At 40.7% G+C, this 17,299-nt stretch overlaps 1 protein-coding gene across 4 annotated transcripts in view; it reads right to left on the bottom strand.

Moving 5' to 3' along the window:
- The window catches only part of LOC127067145 (protein kinase C-binding protein NELL1-like), a 67,542-nt gene extending 51,146 nt beyond the window's left edge, over positions 1–16,396 (bottom strand). The window contains exon 1 of one of the 4 annotated variants that reach the window (XM_051001745.1): positions 14,229–16,396. In XM_051001745.1, the coding sequence (XP_050857702.1) occupies positions 14,229–14,619 (391 nt within the window). In that variant the 5' untranslated portion in view covers positions 14,620–16,396. The remainder of the gene's footprint in view (positions 1–14,228) is intronic. The other 3 variants (XM_051001742.1, XM_051001743.1, XM_051001744.1) reach the window with 3 other exon arrangements.
- Between the last annotated feature and the right edge of the window lie 903 nt (positions 16,397–17,299).

The following is a 17,299-nucleotide window of genomic DNA, read 5'->3' as shown; positions in this document are numbered from 1 at the left end:
ACTCTCCCCCTCTCTTGCACGAGTCGATCTGTTATTTAAAAAAAAAAAAAAAAAAAAACACTTCGCGATAGAAGCTATTCGAGCGATCCGGAAAATTGAATCGAGGATGATCTATGGAAAAACAAAAAAAAAAAAAGAAAAAAAGCAAACGAAATTTTATCATCGTTTACTTCAAACGCAAACTCTTCATTGAAAATCTCCGAAGGATAAATATTATTCGGAGTGGCACGTAATTCTCATAGAATTAAACGCTTAGCCACAATGGATGGGTAGATAATCGATTATAGATATATATATTAAATGAAATGTTTTCTTTCTTCGTGAAATAAAACTCTATTTTTTTGTAAATCATTCCTAAAAAAAAAAAAGAAGAAAAAAAAGACAAAAATTACATTTTTTTCGTTGGATCGGTCGTCGTTCCTTTTTCTCTTTGATAAATATTAATTCGTTAACAGAAACTATTCGACGCGAGTATCATAGATACGTTTTTAATCAATTTCGAATCAGTTGACCGATTCCTCTATTTTCGAGTCATCCAGCCACCTGCGGAGTCTGATCCAAAGCAGAACCGAACGAAAAGACTTATTATGGAAAAAACGAAAAGAATAGGAAAATACATATGAACCATGGAAAACGAATCAACGTGCCCTGTCAACTCTTTGCCAATGTCAAGTAACGCAACCGAGAAATGTCAATAAACCATACAACGATCGATCCTTTTCCAAGAATATTAAGACACGTCAGGCGAATAAACAAGATAATATTTTAACTATGCGCATCAACATAGATTTTCCGATCGGAGCAAGTGTGTTTTAGATTGTTTGTTAAATAAACGTAGATGCTCCGATTCCCATCGATCGAAGAAGGTCATCGTTAGATATACAAGTGTTAACCGTGCGATCTATTAATCATATCGATCTTGAAAATGTGAAATTGGTCAAAAAGACCGGAAGTTTAAGCAAACGATTTGATCGTAAAATGATCGATTTAATTATTACATCTCGATATATGTATATATAAATTTCGCTTATCAAAAGAAAAGAAAAGAAAAAGAAAATTAGGAAGAACAAAGAAAGACGAATAAAAATTAAAAAAAAAAAAAAGATGGACCCTGCGAAAATCTTCCAATTGAAAGATTCAGCACGTGTCGCATAAACTCGTTGAAGATAAGGGACTTTGAGAGACGACGTTTCTGTTTCTAGCGAATTCCACGAACATTTCGTGGAAATTCGCTAATTATAGAAACGAACAAGTAGAGAAACAGAGAAACAGAGAAAGAGAGAGAGAGAGGGAAAATGAGGGAGGTAGGCTTTGGTCGACGAGCCGAGAGCATCGAGCCGACGTGGAAAAGGCGAGCACTCGCTTGGACTTGAACCAATCCTGACCTTCCCTGCTGCGTCGTGTCGACCTAGAAAATTGCGTGCGCCGTATCCGTCGACCTATCCGTCGTACCGTGACGGACACGAGCCATATACAGGGTGTTCCGTTAATATATGCTGTCGAATTTTGAATCGAAGAAATCCTTTTGCTTCCGATCTAAGCCACGCGTATGTTTATATTTGTATATATAATATATTATATATTCTTTTATTTTTTTAAACGCACACACGCATATGTGCATGTGCGTACAGGTGTGTGTGTGTTATTTTTATATTGAGATTGTGCTATCGTCGATCGATAAAACGAAAGAAGGAAAAACGAAAAGATAGAAATAAAGAACTCACGTAACATCGTTACACAAAAGAAACGCAAAGTTTTCGTATCGATGAATATTTATAAGAAAGCGTCTCGCTTTTCTCTTCGTGATAAGACGAAGGAATTTAGTCGGCGACTATAAAATCGCTGAATGGATCGATGCTTGTACCCTCTTCTGAATATTCATTAAATAGATTGCCCTACTCCAGTGCCGCTTGAACGTTTTGTAAATACGTCGTTTAACATTTGCAAATAGTTTATAACAAAGCAGAGTTTAGTCAGACGTTTTCATTTAAATAAAAAAAATTAATATGAGAAAAAGGTGTAATAAAGTTTTGACCATCAAGAAGCACGTATCGATAACTCGATCGATGTTTATTAATCGTCAGACTTGCATCGTCTATTTCGATTTACGACAGTTGTCTGTTTTGTTCTAGGAAACGTACGAAATGTTCGTCAGATGTCACGTTAATTCAAATTGATTAGAATATTCTGCCTCCCCTGGTCTCCGCGTTCTCTTAATCCAGGTCAGCCAACCATCGCGCGAAATACAAACTCGCATAGGTATGTACGTATGTATGCATATATGCATGTATGCATATATGTACGTATGTATGTATGTATAATACTTGTCAGTCACGATGCAAAGCACTCGTTTGACAATCAAATTTCCTTCGTAGGTTAGTGCGGTATCCCTTTTGTTCTCCCATCGATGACCGATTTCTACAAGTAAACGTGATACGATTATCAATCTGTAGGCAATGCGAAAATTGCAAGCAATCCAACGTGATATAAGCGACAAGTTTCGATTATTAAAATCTTCCTTAACTTTGAAGATAAAATTGTACAGTTGTAACAAGTATCTTGTTACAAGATAAATATTATTTGTCTGACTGGAAAGAGAAAAATAAGATAATGATATTAAAAAAGAAAATATATATATATAAAAAAAAAAACGAAAAAAAAGCCACGTACTGTCCTTCCTACTAGAGCGAACTCAAAAACGAGAACGCGAACGCACACATATAAAAGAAACGTTGATTCGTTCGGTAAGGTCATGGTCGCGGGCAACTCCGCGAATTTCAACCATCTTATTCATTGACTTCTGTTACTTTGCGGTGCTATCTGAGTTAGTTAGTTAGAGAGAGAGAAAGAGAGAGAGAGAAAAAGAGAGAGAGAGAGAGAGAGAGAGAGACGACGCGACGAGCGGTGCGCTCGGCATTCGGAGTGCCACTCCATTCCAACCCAATTCTTTTCCTACGAACTACGAAGTCGAATCGTCGACGGTCCTTCGTATCGTTCGTTTCCAACGATCGCCTTTTTCTTTCAAAATTTTCATTTTATGTATACATGATAGCTATAGAAGAAAAAAATTCACGAAGATTGATAATGTAAGATTGTTCTTTCTATCCTTCAATAGAAAAAGGAACCATTCTAAAATTATTTATTATTTTTTATTTTTTATGTTTTATTTTTCTGTTCTTTTTTTTTTTTGTTTAGAAGGAGAGAGAAGTAAAATTAATTTCTTTTCTTTTCGCAAAAGATTAACGCACGCGTTAACGATCGTTTCAAGCGCCATGTTTCTTCTTTCTTTTCGTTTCTTTTCTTTTCGATTTCAATGTTTTTTCTTTCTCTTTTTTTCTAAACATATCTTAGATATACTTCTAATCTAATAATGTATATAAGAGAAGGGGGATTAATTAACAGTTTGTACGAACTTCGAAAACTCGTTAAGTGAATTTTTCCAACCAAAGGAAGGGAAGATTACGTTATACGATTTGCGTGCCAAAGCGAAAAGGGTAAAAGTTGAACGTCCGGATTAAGCTTTATTTCAGCAGAATATATATATATATAAAGAGAGAGAGAGAGAGAGAGAGAGAGAGAGGTGTAGATATCTATATTATCCAAACTCTCTCTAAGCCGCTTAACAAAAGCGATTATCGGGAAAGCTAATTAACAGATATCGATCAAGAATCAAACGTGGCATTGCGTCCTTCTATTGTATCAAACTACTAATCCGAAAAACAAATTACTGAAATCAGAAAAATACAACCTTGTTTTCGAACTGGATTAGATTTTGACGAAGTTAATAATTTCGGAATAAAAGAGAAAGAAATAAAAAAAAGAGAGAGATAGACAAACAGATAAAGAGAGAGAGAGAGAGTGAAAGATAAAGATATATAAATAAAGATAAAGAGAGAAAGAGAGAAAGGAAGAGAGAATGAAAAAAAAGTAAAAAGAGAGAAGGATAAATCGAGCTTTCCGATTTTAAGAGGATAGGAAAAGAGCAAGATGGCAGGTGTGGGTGATTGGGGGCGATCGATGAACCCCCGAGAAAAGGCAGGGGTTTGCGTCGTGGGTGGGGCAGAGAAAGAAGAGAGAGAGAGGGAGGGCGTAGATAGGAGGGCCGGAAGGGTGTAGAGAGAGAGAGAGAGAAAGAGAGAGAGAGAGAGAGAGAGAGAACGGAAGGGGCCAGGAGGTCACCTGCTTCTCTTTCTTCCTTTCTTTTTTCTTTTTTTCTTTTCTCTTCTTTTTTTTTTGCTTTAATATCCTTAGAAAAACCAATATGACAACGACGACGACGACGATGATGATAATGATGATGATGATGATGATGACGATGATGATGACGATGATGATGATGATGATGATGATGATGATGATAATGATGATGAACGTTCTCAGAAACAAAATTGTGCTTCGATCGGATTCTATTCCTTTTCGATGCATGCCTTTCTGATAATCCCAATTGAATCAATCAAGATCGAAAAGCAACGGTGGTGGTCCAACGCCGACCGATAAACGTTTATTGCTTGAACGGTGGTCGCGTTAATGCGCGGCTCGTTGCTTCGTCAAACGCGCCGTGTAATTCAAAAGCTTTTTCGTCTCTCTCTCTCTCTCTCTCTCTCTCTCTCTCTCTCTCTCTCTCTCTCTCTCTCTCTCTCTGTACTCTTTGAATTGAACTGCGCGTGCAATAAATGAGAGAGAGAGAGAGAGAGAGAATAACGAAAGGAAAATTTGACATTATAACATCTATGAATAAATAAATAAATATATATATATTTTTTTTTTTCATTTTAAACGAAGCAAAAAGTAAGTTTCTTTTTTCTTTCGTATTCAATGAAATATTATTTTTTGATTGCCGACCATTAAGCACGAGGGGTCAAGTACGATGCGAGACGTCTCGTGGAACGATTAAAAAGACGTAAGTAGAATCATCGGCTAGAATCGCAATCGATAGAGCCGAACTACGGAGTCCGAATTGAGAGAGTACGGGAACGTATCAAAGAGACAATCGACCTTTGCTAACGGACCGACCCCCTTCCCTCCCCCTGCCCCTTCTCCCTCCTCCCTCATATATTATGGCATATATGTATATACGTACGTCCTCTTTGGATGTCATATTACTTATTGATATCAACAACGGAATTTTATGCGAACGATAGGCACGTCTTTTCGAGGAAGATCGACTGCCAGCGACTTCTTAAATGAAATAATATATATATATATATATACACATACATACATATATATTAGTCGACTTTATTTGGCGGTATATATAATAGAAGCCCACAAATCGCGCGGCAAATCATATCGTCGACCGTATATTGGTTAACACCTAGAAGTCTCTCGGTCAAATTCCTCGCTCGTGATGTCACCGTTCGTATTGGCCATTTCGTACACACCGTGTGAACCGACGAAATTGTCGTGCGACCACTGTCGTGTTAGATCGACTGTCGCTCCGTTACTAGCTAATCCCATAGACGCGAAGCGGAGGGAGGAAAAAGAAAAAAAAGAAGACAAAAAATTCCTATTTCTATGTACAACGAAACTGTCGATACAACTTTGTCCTCCTTTCTATTTCCTTTTCTTTGTTTTTTTTTTTTCGTTTTTCTTTTTTTCATTCGATAATCAGGAACGATGATCAGGACGACGAGTATACTACGATCGATCTATTCGTCGAGTAGAAGAGGGTTCGCCGTACAATCCTCTCACCCGTTTCATCCCCTCCTCCCTTAGAAAGAAGCATCGTAACAACCTCGTTCTCCTTAAGACCGTGTCACACGCCGTGAAACGTGATATATCTCGTCTGATTCAAGGCGGATCAAAGGCGATTTGTAAGCTCCGTCGATCGAAGTCAACGCCCTGCCACGGCCTGTGTTCCTCGTTTACGTTATGCAACCCTCTCGCGGCCGACAAAACCGCACGTTGGTCACCCTCTCCTCTCCGTCGAGCTTAGCAACCTATCGATATAGTATACCTATTCGGAATCGTGTCCTAACGGAATCGTACGAGAATCCATCGATACCGATAGCTAGCGATCCAGGATATTACGACGTTATAGATTTGTGAGATTTCGGATGAAATTTGTAAGACTCGGATAGAATCCCATGATATTTATTTTTCAATGAGTATGCAAATTAATCAATGGAGGTAGAGAAGGGAAACAAAGAGAAGAAAATTGTTTCCATCGAAAGATCATAAAAATGTCTTTTTTATTCTTTTTTTTTTTTTTGTCAAACAAAATAGATCAACGAAAGGTCAATGCGCCTTTGTCGACGATCCTTGATGATCGTTAAGAAAAGAAAGAAAAAGAACGAACGATCGGAATTAAAGTTGATCCGCGACATAGTACCACTCAAAAAAGTTAGGTCGACAAAAGGTGTAAGGAATGAGCACTACCGCACAAAGTCAACGCCCTACCCGCTCGATGCTCTCTCTGCATTATGCAACCCTCCCGAGCGAGGCGCCCTCCTCCGCTCGGAGGCACGAGCGACCAAGAAGGAGGAGCACGACGACTACACACCACACGTTTGCTGCCTTTAACACGCCACGAACTCAACCGGGAAAGCCACCGTCATCGTCGCAACAAGCACCAACAACGTTCAGGGAACGTCACGATTCGTATATGCCAACCTACGACCCTCCCCCTTTTCACCCTACGGCTTTGCTTCTGAATCAGTATTACTCGACCATCCTCGAGTCGATTCCACGAACGTCCGCATTAACGTTTCCACCTGAGGAAATGAAAGCGCAATCAATGGCACAACGGAGAAGGACTGTGTGTAAGAGAAACAGAGAGAACCTTTGAAGAACTAACGTTTGCTATTACGTCGACTAGCAATTACGAAATTGAGATGATATCTTTGATCAATCGGTCTAGAGTGTAACTTGACTAATCGCTCCTAACCTATTCTCCCTGTATTTTTTTTTTTCTTTTTCTTATCTCTCATGTATGTATAATACATACGTTTCTCGTTTATTAGGAATTTATTAGAATCTCTAGTAATTTTTATGAATCGTATACAAATTTGTATAACATTGAAAGATGGATTAACAAATATTATCGATATTAAATGTATATATAATAATAATAATAATAATAATAATAATAATAATAATAATAATAATCTAAAACTACGTTAATCCAAATCCGATTTAAAAAAGAAACAAGTAAAAATACGAAAAATGTCGTTCTTGCTTGCTATATCCTTAAAGCAGATATATCCAATTACGTTTAACAAATAATTCGATCCTTTTCAGAGTGTAGTTTACGTAACGTTCCAGTTGGCCTGAAACGAAGTTTACTACTATAACACGTCAAACGAGGATGTAGAAAATACCGAACGCTGAGCGAGCACATGCTCGAAGCACCAGCCGTGACGGCAGCTGCTTAGTTAGACCAAAGCCACGCGATCGCCATCGTGTTTCCTCGTTTTTCGTCCTATCTTCTTTTTTTTTCTTCTCTCTCTTTTTTTTTTTTTTAATTGTTTAAAGTAACCTACGATAGGTCTACCACATTGGCACGTTTTAGTCGCAGGTGTCCTCTTGTTTATACGAGAAAGAAAGAATTATCTTCATCGATAATTTGCAAACAAATTCGTATTCTTGTTTCTTTCTTTCTTTTTTTTTTTTTTTAATACACTCCCGTCATTTAGTCAAATAAATAAAGAATACTTTTCAATTAGAATCAGTTGGGTAATACCAATTAATAGTAAGCCAATTTGCTATTTCATCACCATGATAATGAACGATATTAATTTATTCGAACGTTCACGTAACAATGGTGCTCGTTGTTATCTATAGAGAAATAGAGAGTCCGTCTTTCTCTCTCTTTCTCTCTCACACACACTCACCGCGTTTAGCTTCAAGCGAGAAAATTAATACGATTAGAGTAGCAAATTGCCGGCAATATCCATTTGACGAATGAAAATACGATCGACGATTGTATAGATGCATGTATGTATATATGTATGTATGTATGTATATATGTACGTTGTGGTCTACGGTTGAATGCTAAACGAGTTTTACGGAACGATTACGACGTTATCGCTTTATCGAGCGAATTAATGCGATTCTAAAAAAAAAAAAAAACGAAAAAAAGAAAAAAAAGAGAAAGAAAGAGAAAGAGAAACAGAAAGAGATAGAAAGAGAAAATGTACGTATAGAAAGGTTGCAGTTCTCGAGTAATGCTATTTTAACGTCGGGAAACGTGAAAGAAAACTTCGATTCCACTTGATCGTGCCACGCGTCGCACGAGGAGCGTAGGTCGTTTTAACCGATTTAGGTCATCGTCATCGAATGACCTAGAGCAGCGAAGGGGAATCCAAGTGGTTCTCGAAGAGAGTAAGAGAGAATGAATGAATGGGTCCCGGGATCGAAAACCGATCCATTTCTTTCTTTTTCCTTTTCTCGTTTCTTTTTTCTTTTTCTGTTTTTTTTCTTCTTTCTTTTTGATTATATATACCTACGTATTGGTGTAGGAACGACAGGTAGAACGATCTTTCTTTTCTTTTCAAATCCAATATCTTTCGAAGTTCTTTTACGAGTACATACATACATACATACACACGTGTGTGTACAGATAAGGAGAATCTCTCGTTTCAAAAACTACTAACCATTTTTATGAATGAGAAGATATATATATATATATATATATATATATATATATATATATATATATATATATATAGAAAACACGATTGCAAATTTGATTGCTCAACAAAAAAATCAGTGACATCGGGTGATCGTTATATCGTGCGTTTCTCTTTACGTCATTCGCGTAAGGATAAACGTTGAAATTCCAACGAAAATTGTCTAAGGTAGAATCGTTATCATCGAGTTCGAGTTCGTCGACGTAATTGGATCGAGGTGGTGCACGCGTGCGATGAAAAATACGAGATGAATTTCCGCATGATGAAGGAACGACGGACGGACGGACGAACGAAGGAAGGAAGGAAGGAAGGAAGAAAGGTTTCAACGATTTCGATGAAATAATATATAATACGTATAGTATTACGATATATGCCGATGTTATGTATGTATGTATGTATGTTATGTACGTATGTTATGTACGTATGCATGTATGTTAATATAATACGTCAATCGTCGTTCTCGTTTCGATACGATACGTCGTAAGATCTTTTTTAAGAGACGTCCACCCTCTTTTTTCTCCCTTTCTCATCCCACCCCGTCCTCCTCCCCCACCCCCTCCCCCACCACCTCTTTCCATCCACCTTTCGCTTCTTTTTCTTTTCTCTTTTTTCTCACCAAACGAATCGCGAATATTTGTCGAACGTGACAACCAAGAAGAATCGGAGATATCGTATTTTATCTTCGTCCTTTGGGATGAGGTAAGATCAGGGTGAGATGAGTCGGGGGAAGGAACGATACTCGGTCTTGTCTTGTTGAATAACAATTCGTTCTAAAGTAACTTAAGTAAATCGATAAATAAAACTAACGGTGAAACGCACCGGCTTGGAAATCCTTTAGTAAGTAGATACGTAATCGTCAAATCTTTGCGGAGATTCGAGATATTTTCGTCGAAGGTACGAAGCATGTATGTATGTGTATAATATTTATTCTACGCGAGCGACATATGCGAGAAAGAAGGAAATATTTGCTGATGAAAGAAGAAGAAAAAAAAATGAAGTAAGATATACAGGTGAGTTCTAAAGACAATTGGCAAAATATTTCTCTTCCCAATCTTGTAAAAAAGAAAAAGAAAAAGAAAAAGAAAAAGAAAAAGAAAAAAAGAAAAAAAAAAAAGATCTACAAAATTCGATCGAAATATCGAAAATATCGAAATATCGAGGATGAATCGTCGAGATAAATTATATTTACAGGATGACGATGAATTTTTCTTTTTTTTTTTTTTTTCTTTGGATGGCAATAAGAACGCGACTGAAGGATGGGGGATACATAGAGAGAAAGAAAGAAAAAGAGAGAGAGAAAGAGAGAGAGAGAGAGAGAGGGCGGAAGGGAGAGAAGGGAAAGAGAGTGAGATGAAAAAGGGAAAGAAGCAAAAGGGCCAGGAAAAGTTCTAGAATCATGCCGTGGGAAGCGTGTGTGCGGCTTCTCTACGGTTGTTGTTCGCCTTGGTGAAGTGCATGCGTGTGCGTGAGTGAAGGGTACATACACCTAAGGGGGACGAAAGAGGGTGGAAGAGTAGCACGTCATGCCAACCCCAAAAACCTCGAAACCCCCGGGACAGTGCCGTCTCATCCGAGTACACTTACGGGAAACGCAATTTAGTCACGTAATGCTCCTGCTCGGCTCGAGTTCTCTTCACCGTGTTACTTCTTTCATATGCTTTTCTCTTTCTCTTCTTCTTCTTCTTCTTCTTCTTCTTCTTTTTCTATAACGAATAAGAGAGCTTGTCCTCTTTTTCTTTTTCTTCTTCTTTCTCTTTCTCTTACTCTTCCATTTTTGTACTCAACGTCGTTGTATTATAATATTTAAGAATATTGAATGAAATAAAGGAAAGATATTCTGCTAGTCGGTTTATAACGATCGAATTATTACTCGATAGCAGAGAGATATGGACTCTAAAAGGTTACAAAAAATTTTAACTGGAAACTCCAAGAAAATCGAGTAAAAATATATATATATATATATATATATATATATATATATATATATACGTACTTTAAGATCCACTATTCGTAAACGTGTACGGTCGGATCGTTTACGAGCCCGTCGTCTAGGATAACTCCGTCGAGAGATAAAGAAGAAACGTCGCGTCGAAGCCGAAAAGAAATTTTTATTTTTCTCTCGAGAGAATCGATCTGTATGGTAAAGAAAACGCGTCGACGAGAGGAAGATAAAAAAAAATAAGATCGAGAAAATAAAATTAAAAAAAATGATAAAAAAAAAAAAAGAAAGAAAAGAAAATTACAAATGTCAAAGAGTAGGTATGTATCGCAGTGCTCGTAACGATTTGTTCTTCCTTCTTCTTCTTCTTCTTCTTCTTTTTCTTCTTTTTCTTTTTCTATTCTCTCTATCTCTATCTATCTCTATCTTTCTCTCTCACTTTCCTTCTTCTTCTTTTCGAAAAGCTCGCACCCTCCCCAGAAATAGTTCGCTATAGCTCAATTACCAGCGGACACTTAGCTATTTTTACGCACTTATATGCGCGTACACTGGCGCCAAAGACAATCCATCTATTCGGCTTCGGTTAAAATTGGAACGTGAAACGTTACTTTGAACGTTCGTGAGTCACTCGGACGTTCAGCGAGAGAGTTCGCGTCTTCTTCTATCTCAATCTCTGTTTGTCTCTCTCTCTCTCTCTCTCTCTCTCTCTCTCTCTCTCTCTGTTTCTCTCTGTTTCTCTCTCTTGAACAATTGCAATCTCAAGGAAACCCTTTGTAATCTTTCTCCATAAGAAGAAACGGGCGAGAAACGAACGATTCTTCGGATATACTAATTATGATGACCCTCATAAGAAGATTATTATTTCTCTCAATCCGTTATATTAATCGTCGTTTAAACCTCTTTGGGGGTCTAACAAACCTCTCTCTCTCTCTCTCTCTTTTTCTCTAATTTGTCACCTAAAAATTTTTCATCTACGAACATTTCTCAAATCGTCGATCACTCAAACGATTTTCTTCGATTTAATTACAAAAAAAAAATTAATTTCCTCGAAAAAATTATTTTCGAAATTAATAAATACGCGTTGACTTTGTTGCTAAATATCTGTGATATATACGATAAATATATATGTATACCCATATAGATATATCAGGATAAAATCGAAATACTATACTTGCGTTCTATGCGAAGAAGGAACGAAGAAGGAGATATAGAGGGTGAAGAAAAAGGGAAGAGTGAGAGGGTGAGAGAGGGAGGTAGGGGATGATAACGGAGTCTGACTCACCCTCGACCAAAGAGAATTACTGCCTACGAATTGTTCGACCTTCCGATCACGAAAACTATATTTTCTGAACTATACTCGGTGAATCTATCTCTACTATTTCTATCTCTATCTATCTCTGTCGTTTTCTTTTTTCTTTTTTTTTTCTTTTTTTTCTAGTATAATTCGCAATCTAACGTTTGCTTGGGTAAATTTGATTTATTCCGTTTTCTAGGTGATGGATTTCAATAAACTTTAACTCCATCCCGACAATCTCTCGCGCTATATTCCGTGAATGATGTAATCCAAAAAATAGAAGGATATTTCCATCCAATGATGAAATATCGTTTTCAAAATTGATTTTCACGCATCGAAGGAAACGAGGATGAGGCGAATGATTCGCGACTATTCTCTTCGAGTCAGGATATTTTATATTTTTTTTTTTTTATTTGAGGAAAGAGATCGTACTTGTCCTCTCCCTTTCTCTCTCTCTCTCTCTCTCTCTCTCTCTCTCTCTCTCTCTCTCATCTATCGAGATAAAAAAAATGAGAAAGGAAGGAAAAAAGTGATTTAACAGAAACATTCGAGAAGACGTAAAAAAAAAAAAAAGAAAAATCAATTTCCCAAAAAAGACCTCAATCAAAGACGGTGAGTCGATTATAATATGCGTCTCCGTCTAAAGGAGACGAGCGGCCTCGCGTCTCGACGGGATTTAGTTTCCCTTTGAAAGTATCTAAATTTAAGAAGTGGCACCATCGTTTCCTTCGATACGATTCCGTCGCGTGGCTCGTTCGTCTCCTCGTAATTTTCAGAGAAAGAGAGACAGAGAGAAGAGACGAGACGAAAGAAACAAATCAACGAGCGAACGAACGAACGCGTAAAGTGAGAGTGAGAGCGAGAATGAGAATGAGAATGAGTATGAGAATCAGAGAGAGAGAGAGAGAGAGAGAAAGGGATATATAAATAAAAAAAAGAGAGAAAGAGAGAGAGAGAGAGAGCATGCGAAAAAATATATTCTTGGCACTCGGCTTCGGCAAACGACGAGATAAATAGCGCGCGTGGGTGCGGCTCGACCGTGTCTACGGGCCACACGCCACGTTTCGACCGGATCCGAGTTACGGGGATCGCAAGAGGAAGCTGAAGAAGAAGAAGAAGAAGAAAAAGAAGAAGGAGGAAGAGAAGGAGGAGAAGGAGGAGAAGTATCTTACTCGAGTATTAACTGCAACGACGACGTTTTAATGGCACATCACGCCATCGACTCGAGTGTCCTCCCCCACGTAAATCAGACAAAATTATTTTTCGATTTCCTTTGATCTTCTCTATCTCTCTCTCTCTTTCTTCTCTCTCTCTCTCTCTCTCTCTCTCTCTGTCTCTATCATCGACATCCTTGAAAAAAGCTCTCGCGATATTGCTTGTTCTTAACGACGAGATTATCAACCACAAAAGATACCTCGTGTATTTTCTTTTTCTTTCTTTCGCCACTTCTTCTTCTGCCTCTTTTCCTTCTTTTTCTTCTTCTTCTTCTTTTTCTTCCTCTCTTATCATCCGTCCTATCGCTCTCGTGCTTTATCATTCGATAAAGCGATCCGATTTCGATCCATCTTTCGATTCGAGAACGAAATATGTAAGTACTTACAGATTCGCGGTCGTAGGTTCGACCTTGGAGACGAGAGTAAGAGAGAAGGAAAAGTCAACTGTAGAAAGAGAAAGAGAGAAAGAGAGAGAAAGAGAGAGAAAGAGAGAGAGAGAGAGAGAGAGGTCAGAGAAACGAACCCACATTCGTACAGCCTCCTCTCTTTTTCTTCGTCCTTCGTCATTTGATTTTGACGCAATGCGTCACGTATCCCCCGCTGCACAACGTTTTCACACTTTCGTGACCTTGCCAGGAGAAGATCCTTCACGATATCAAGCGACGCTCTTCGCGAGTATATCTCTCAAAGAAACGATCTTAACGACCTACTAGATGAAAAAGTTCTATAGACACTCTTCGAGAAGATGAATTTCAAGTATCGTCGAATGTTAAGAACGAAGGCTAATCGAGAATGAATGATCGAACTCTGTGCTTTTTTCTCAATCGTTCCTCGTAAACTCTCGAGAAGGACCACCCTCGATGAAAGAGAGAGTAAGAGAGGAATAAATATTATCGAGGAATTCTCTTTTCTCTCTCTCTCTCTCTCTCTCTTTCTCTCTTTCTCGAGGCTTTCGACGATACACGTGTCCGCGTACATACTCGAGTGGACACGTTGCAGGCGCCAAAGTGGTCGAATTAACATACGACTCCGAGGATAACGAAGTAGTGCATTGCTTTTGATATGTCAAAGAGATAGACGTAGTAAAAGTAAATACGTGATTACTAGTAGATAGTAATTACTAGTAGTTACTCGAAGATGATCGAACTTACCCGGTGAGACGGCGAGGGCGAGGAAGGCAGCGGCGGTGGCGACGAGGAATATCCTGACGGCATGTCCACCGTCGCGTCGTCTTCTGCCCGGTCTCCTTGCTGCGTGACAGCAGGAGACAGCAGCTGGTCTTCTGGGCGAACGAAGTAACAGGACGTAAGCCGGCTCGTCCTCCGTGCTGTCCGAATCTGTGGCAGGACTCGGAAGGAGTCGATGGCGATGCCGATGATGACGATGATGATGATATTGACGACGATGATGACGTTGGTGTTGGTGCTGTTGCCGTTGATGGTGATCGTAGTGGTAGTGGTGGTGGTGGTCGCGTTGCCGCCGGTGGTGGTCGCTGGCACTGCAGCTGCTGCCGGTAGGGTCGATTACCGGGCCGTAATACATGGCCTGCAGGAGCGACGACGACTGCCGTGCCACCGTGGGCTGCACTCGTCAGCGTATCCGCGTCGTCGGTGAGGGCGAGCGCGACTCGAGCGCACCTGCGACGACACCCTGCGACCTGGAGGACCCGCCGATGCGAGGCATCACCACGACGACTCGCGGCTTTGGTTCGGCCCGATACCACCCTTATCCTTACCCCTGCGACTACTCTCTCGCCTACTTCCGCCACCTCCTCCTCCTCCTCCTCCACCACCTCCTCCTCCTCCTCCCCTCCGACTCCTCGACGAGACGACACCGCTCCGCTCGCGACACTTCACCATGCACCGTCACTTCGACCGATGGACCCTCCTCTTCCTCTCTTTCTCTTTCTCTTCCTCCTCCTCCTCCTCCTCCTCTTGCTGCCGCTGCGGATGACAAGGACGACGACCCTGCGATCGCCCTCCGCGCCACCTCCTACCTCGCCGGCAGCCCGCGCGAGAAAACCGTCGACGGCACTCCCGAGAAGAGGGAAGAAACCCTCCAAACGAAATATCGCGCGCGCCGCAAAACCTTAGCGCCGAGCACGACGAACGACGATGCGCATCGGTACGCGTGTGTGCGACGTCTAAGGGAGCAAGACTCGCTGCTCGACTCAACCCCCTACTATCGCTTCTTTCTCTTTTCCCTTTTCCACCACCGACTTTTCCTCTTTCTCTTAATCTTCTATTCTACTGTCAACCTTCTCTCTCTCTCTCTCTCTCTCGCTCTCTCTCTCTCTCTCTCTCGCTCTCCCTCTCTCTCTTTGCTTCGATCTAACGCACGTCCTAGAACCCACCCGGACACCAGCACCGTCCGCTAGGAAGTGCCGACGACCACGAGGTGGACGTCTCTGCGAGGCTCTACTGCCAAGAGCGGTGGTTATAGAGGCGGTGGTAGAGGCGGTAGTGGCGCCGGTGGCGACTGCGACTCGCGACGGCGGTGCTGCCAGTGGCTACGATGCTGATCGTGCTCGCTTGCTGCTGCTGCTGATGATAGTGGTGGTGGTTGTGCTGGCGGTGGTGGTGGCGGTGGTGGTGCTGGTACTAGTGGTGGTGGTGGTGGTGCACCGGCGCATCGAGTACCTCTGGTATACGGTATTGCCTACTGTCCAATCAGTTCCGTGTCCTTTACACTAGATAAACTATCCAAAAGTACTCTATTCCTCTTTCCCTCTCTCTCTCTCTGTCTCTCTCCCTCTCGCTCTCTATCTCTCTTTTCTATATTTGCTAATATTGGCCTGTCCTCGACGTCTGTCTCCCTCCCTCCCTCCCTCTCTCTCTCTTTTCTTTTTCTTTTTATTATCCGTCACCACGAGCTCTCGCTCGTCTGCTAGTCGCGACTCTCTCGCTCCACCGACTGGGGGTAACGCGCTTTTGCCCGCTGGCGTTATACGCGCCGACGGCGGCGTCGGCGTCGACGTCGTACGCCGCCGGCGCGACAGCCTGACGCTCTATGTTATTCCTCTTCTTCTTCCTCTTCCTCTTCTTCTTCTTCTTCTTCTTCTTCTTCCTCGTCTTCGTCTTCGTCTTCGTCTTCATCTTCCTCTTTGCATCCGTCTTCTTCGTCTTCGTCAAGAACACGCGTCCCTGTGTCCTACCTATTCGACTCTACGTACCAGTTCGTCATACATCTCTCTACGTAAATCGATGAAAAAAGAGTAGAAAAAAAAATTAGACGCAATCCTAACCACCAACCCCCTTTAATGGCTCATACCGGATATTCTTTATCGCCTTGAAAATGATGCGATCACTGCGGAAGTCTCGGTCGACCTTCGCGACCTACAAAATCTTCGATCAGGTCCTTTTCTTACCCTTTTGGCAAGTCAAACGTAACCCCGTTCCTCGATCCAACAACCACTTTACAGAATTTCCCTTCTTCCCTAACTCTCCTATCATACCGATTACTTTTCGTTTCAACCAAGAGGTGCCCTCGATTTTTTACTAATGGCGACTGTATCGCGTCAGGAGGTAAGCAGCCCGTGGCTGGGGGTTTCGAGAGCACCTGGAGGACACTGGCTGACTGAGCTACCTCGCCAGGTGGTTGCAACTTGTTGTGTGGTTCTCGTCTACTCCCCCTTCCTAATATCCCACTTCTCTTCTAGAATTCACTAGTTTTTTTTTTTTTTCCATAATACGAAGCCTACAAAGAATCCTTTTACGTAACACGATTTAATGAGCCTAATAATTATCGCCCAATCTTCTCCAAAATATAAAAAAAAAATAAAAAAGAAAAGAAATCGATACAAGTACAATGAAATAAGGATTCAATGAAAAATTTCACGTATATTTCCATGTCAATCTCAGGAATAGTATCTCGACACTGATTGTCGCGAGATCGTTCATATCAACTAAGCAAGAACATAGAACATAAGAAAAATACATGCAGGGCATCTGTCTTTATGGGCCATTTACGATGCCCGTTAGTCTCTGTTGGGAGGTGATACCATGGTCCCTTGCGTAGACTTGAAAGGAATAAACGGTGGCTCGTCTTCTTCCGAAAAATAAGAGGGGAGCCCTTTTTGACCGTAGGACAGCCCTCCTCTTCGTTGTTGTGGCACGCGCCACTACTATGAACATGCCCTTTTCACTCTCTCTCTCTCTCTCTCTCTCTCTCTCTCTCTCTCTACGTCTCTTTCTTTCTCTCCCTCTCTCTTTCTCTCTGCTTT

Source organism: Vespula vulgaris, chromosome 10 (genome assembly GCF_905475345.1).
Source record: "Vespula vulgaris chromosome 10, iyVesVulg1.1, whole genome shotgun sequence".
Taxonomy (NCBI): domain Eukaryota; kingdom Metazoa; phylum Arthropoda; class Insecta; order Hymenoptera; family Vespidae; genus Vespula; species Vespula vulgaris.
The sequence above is the reverse complement of the archived record's forward strand: the minus strand, read 5'-3'. Positions and strand labels throughout refer to the sequence as shown.